Source organism: Limulus polyphemus, unplaced genomic scaffold, assembly GCF_000517525.1.
Source record: "Limulus polyphemus unplaced genomic scaffold, Limulus_polyphemus-2.1.2 Scaffold8378, whole genome shotgun sequence".
In the NCBI taxonomy this organism is placed as follows: Eukaryota; Metazoa; Arthropoda; class Merostomata; order Xiphosura; family Limulidae; genus Limulus; species Limulus polyphemus.
In genome coordinates this window covers 12,701-17,496 of record NW_013673988.1, presented here as the reverse complement: position 1 = coordinate 17,496, position 4,796 = coordinate 12,701, and the positions used below count along the sequence as shown (strand labels likewise).

Genomic DNA, 4,796 nt, shown 5'->3' with positions numbered 1-4,796 from the left:
TACCAACAGAAACAGTCACAAAGAGTAACCTCCCAACAGAGTAAAACCACACACACACACACAAAAAACTACTAAAGAGAAGTAAATTTCCAACAACATCAACAACCGCAAAGTTTTTAGGTATTGAGATATTAAACAAAAGAGGAAAATAAGAAAGTTTCGAAATTCAAAATAAAGCAGTGAAAACAATGTTGAAGCAAACGTCTTTAGCAAGAGTAGCAACCTAGTTCTATGCTCGTATCCGAGTCGCGAGAGGCAGCAACTGAATGCAACAAGTACTGTAATAAAAACCATTGCAATTTTAAACACACACACACTCTGTTCCATTATCTATTCTGTTTCTATAAACATCAGAGAATTATTCCTCCCAGTCTTGAGGTGTACGTTGATGAATCTCCATACAGTTTCTAGAGAGGAGTGATCTTTGTTGTTCAGTAAATGTGTCTTATTGAATAGTAGCTATCCCCTTTAGTCTAATTTATATATAATCGACATTCCTGTTTCTAGAGAGGAGTGATCTTTGTTGGTCAGCAAATGTGTATTATAATCGATATTCCACTTTCTAAATAGAAGTGGTCTTTGTTGTTCAGTAAATGTGTGTTATTGAATAGTAGCTAACCCCTTTAGTCTAAGTTATATATAATCGATATTCCAGTTTCTAGAGAAGAGTGATCTTTGTTGTTCAGCAAATGTGTCTTATTGAATAGTAGCTATCCCCTTTAGTCTAAGTTATATATATAATCGATATTCCACTTTTTAGATAGAAGTGGTCTTTGTTGTTCAGTAAATGTTTCTCATTGAATAGTAGCTATCCCCTTTAGTCTAAGTTATATATAATCGATATTCCAGTTTCTAGAGAAAAGTGATCTTTGTTGTTCATTAAATGTGTCTTATTGAATTGTAGCTATCCCCTTTAGTCTAAGTTATATATAATCGATATTCCAGTTTCTAGAGAAGAGTGATCTTTGTTGTTCAGTAAATGTGTCTTATTGAATAGTAGCTATCCCCTTTAGTCTAAGTTATATATAATCGATATTCCAGTTTCTAGAGAGGAGTGATCTTTGTTGTTCAGTAAATATGTCTCATTGAATTGTGTTTGTTTCTCCTTTGTAGATTATACGCTTTCCTATTTCTCACGTCTAATTTGTGTTCTGTCTTTTATTTTTTACTCGAGTAGGATATACAGTGTAACTCTACATGTTATGTGGTTATTCTAGTTATTGTTTACTATTCTTATCACTAAAATAACCAGTATGGCTTTACAATGTGCTGAAGGTAAACAGAAATAAAGAAAATTGGAATTTTATTTAGGAAATATTAATAACTATATGATATTCAGTTTTTTTCATATTTTGTAATAACGTAATGATTTAAATGTTTATGTTCAGAGAAGTTGTATATATATATGTCGAAATAATTTTATTACATAATTTTTTAGTTTTACGTTATAGTTTTTTAAGAAGTTTTAAAACGTGAGGTATTCAATTTGTTCATAATATTAATGAACGGAAGATAAAGAATAAATAAATGTACAAGAAGTCTGAAAAGGAAATATTTCTGTGTTGAAAGTTTGGAATATTAGTATGTATAGCTGTGATAATCAAAGTATGTATGTGTGTATATATAATCAGTTTCTTTTAAAGTCAAATAATTTAGTAAATCTCCATGTGAGTCTGCTCAGATTATAATATTTCATATTTATTAGAAATAACAAAATGTTCTCTATCCAGTCCTATCATGTTTTTCACTGAATTCATTAAAGAAAACCTTAACCAAAGAGTGAACTGACGTTGAAAGATAACGTTATGATTTTATGTTTTATTTTTCAGGGTGTCAACCAAATGGACCGTGGACGAATATATTATGGTTTTGGCTTGATTGTTTTTACTGGTTTTTTATTCGCCCTCACTGGTGTATTAGTTCAGTTTACCAAAGACAGGATATTTATGGACGTTATGGGCTTATCTCAAGTAGTCCGAATAATTATTATTTCACCTCTGGTCGTTTTCAAAAACGTAAAGTTCAATTACGAAAGAAGAACGATTCTGTTAACCTCTCTCCGTTGTCTTACTGGAGCGTTAGGAGATACTTTTCTCTATTATTCCTACACTCTTCTTCCTGTTGGCGATGCAACTGCCATTTATTCTACAAATCCAGTTTTTTCCAATGTCTTTTCCGTTTTCATATTCAAACGTTCGTGTAAGTGGCCAAACTTTGTTTCCAGCTTGCTTTGTATTTTTGGAGTGGTCATTATTTCTCAACCAAGTTTTTTATTTGCATCAGATAAACATCTTTGCTTGAATTACAAAGGAATTGTCGCAGTTATAGCTGCCTCTATTCTGGATTCGTTGTCTATCAATTTTAATAATCTTTTAAGTAACGTTAATTATATGTTCATTACAACGTGTTTAAGCATAAATACGATTATCTTGTGGGTTATATGTTTAATAAGCGATAAACGTCTCCCCGTGTTAGGGTATGCTGATTGTTCCTGGACCAATTTGTACATCTCTGCTATAGGATTGGCTGGTTTGTTGACTGTTCTAGCTTGCACACGAGGATTTCAACTAGTTGATGCTGGTCCAGGTAGTGTAGCTCTTTGTTCTATCGTTGTATTTGGTTATATCTTTCAACTTCTTACTCGGGCCTTTTCCATTCGAGTCGAAAGTATTGTTGGGGCTGTGCTTATCATCGTGGCTATTCTTATTTCATCGTCGAACTCATTCTACGAAAGAAATACTAAGCCCGAAGATATAAACCAATCAGTAAACTGTAAGGAGAACCCTAGCAATTTCACGTTTCAAAAAGCAACTGATTCAAGTGAGGAACAATCATTAATTGAAAAGGACTAAAATACAACAGTACGAAGAATGTCTGGGAGAATAAAGCCATTGGTTTTAATAACTTATTTTATTTATTCTATAATATATAATATGATTTTGATTTCATATATTGTTGAGACCAACTTATGAATATTGAAAATATTGCTATGTTCTGCATGTTGCTAAGAGCTACTGTTTTGTTGGTGGAAAACGTATTAGTAGAAGTATTCTATAAATTAGTATGATAAATGGTGTCTCTGGTAACGGTAGTTAATATAATTAATGTCAGTTGCTTTATGTGTGATTTACCTATGAATTTTAGAAACTAAAACATCTGATATTTCATACTATTTCTTCTCTGTTTTTCAACGAAATATTTTCATTGTAAATTAAGGGCCAATAAAATATTTGAACATGTATTTGATAGCTCGATAATATTCTTCCTTTTTTGTTTTCCTTAAATCTATATTCAACAAATTTCTTCTTTCTTACTTTACTTGACCACACATGGACGTCTTCAGAAATTAAATAAGATACAGGAGTATTAAAACTGGTGGAATATTGGTTGGTAACAATCAATCAGGAAATAAAACACAGAACTAACAAATAGCACACACTAAATAAAAACTTGTTCACGAAATCTTCAGATATTGTTTGTTTGTTTTGAATTTCGAGCAAAGCTACATGTGGGCTACCTGCGCTAGCCGTCCCTAATTTAGCAGTGTAAGACTAGAGGGAAGGCAGCTAGTCATCACCACCCACTCTTGGGCTACTTTTTTACTAATAAATAGTGAGATTGACCGTCACATTATAACGCCCCACGGCTGAAAGGGCGAGCATGTTTGGTGTGACAGGGATTCGAACCCGCGACCCTCAGATTGCGAGTCGAGCACCCTAACCACCTGGCCATATCGGGCATGCTGGTCTGTATAAATTGTTTTGAGCATTTGTTTACCAAAACACACACATACACACGTGTTTTGTATAAAATGGTGAGCTTTTGGTATACATTTTTTTCTAAACAGATTAATGATTTGTACAGAATTGGTGTAGAGTCATGCCTCATCACGTGTCAGAAGTTATAGGGTATAAATTTGTTCGACTGTCCAGAAATGCTATGAAGCAAACGGGCATTGCTAGAACAGTAGGGTACCCCCAGTGAACTGTACCCAGAATCCTGAAACGTCATCAGACTACAGGAAACGTTGTTCCACAAAAGTCTACTAGCAGACGCCGAAAAACTACTGCTCGAGATGATCTTGTTTTGATTAGGTTAACACATCAAGGTCAAAAGAAGTCTTGTAAGACCTTAGGACAGGAATGGCATGAACACATTCACAACTGTCAGTACTGAAAAGTTTTTTATATCAGAATTACAGTTTCCCTTTATCAGCAAAATATTAAATCTTCTATTTTAATAAACACAACATTATGCAAATTAAATTAAATTATTCATTTTAAGACTTTTATTCTTACTATAAAGTTGATGGCCTGTTGATCTACATCACCCATTAGTGGTTCACCCGCGATATATCTGAATGCTCATCATACCATAGTTCCCTCTTGTTCCACTTCTGGAAATATGACTCCTAGCCATATACATTAGCAGCTTGCCCCTAGCAATGTGCTCACTGGTTCCACTTTGTTGATCTATGATACAATCGACGCTGGTGCATGGTACAATGACGTCATCGTCTCTACCTTTTCCCCTACCTCTGAGGCAGCCAATCAGCGTATATGTCTGAACAAATACTATGGTTCAATCCCACGAGGTAAATAGAGTGCAGATAGCTTAGTGTGTATCTCTGAATTTAAATAGCATCAACAAAATAGAAACGTAACAATATCTCACTATATTATCATTTGTTTAGTTTAAATGTATAGTCATTTACTCACCACTAATAACATAAAATACTTAAGACGTTTGGATAACTAAACACCTAAGATATTTTAGGTTATTAATGGTGAGTAAAT

General features: G+C 33.5%; 1 protein-coding gene across 3 annotated transcripts in view; it reads left to right on the top strand.

The window, feature by feature from the left end:
- Window positions 1-3,346, top strand: part of LOC111083155 (solute carrier family 35 member G1-like) — a 15,277-nt gene extending 11,931 nt beyond the window's left edge. For all 3 annotated transcript variants that reach the window (XM_022379452.1, XM_022379451.1, XM_022379450.1), the window contains one exon: window positions 1,830-3,346. In XM_022379452.1, coding sequence (XP_022235160.1) covers window positions 1,842-2,852 — 1,011 coding nt within the window. In that variant the 5' untranslated portion in view covers window positions 1,830-1,841 and the 3' untranslated portion in view covers window positions 2,853-3,346. The remainder of the gene's footprint in view (window positions 1-1,829) is intronic.
- The last annotated feature ends 1,450 nt before the right edge of the window (window positions 3,347-4,796 follow it).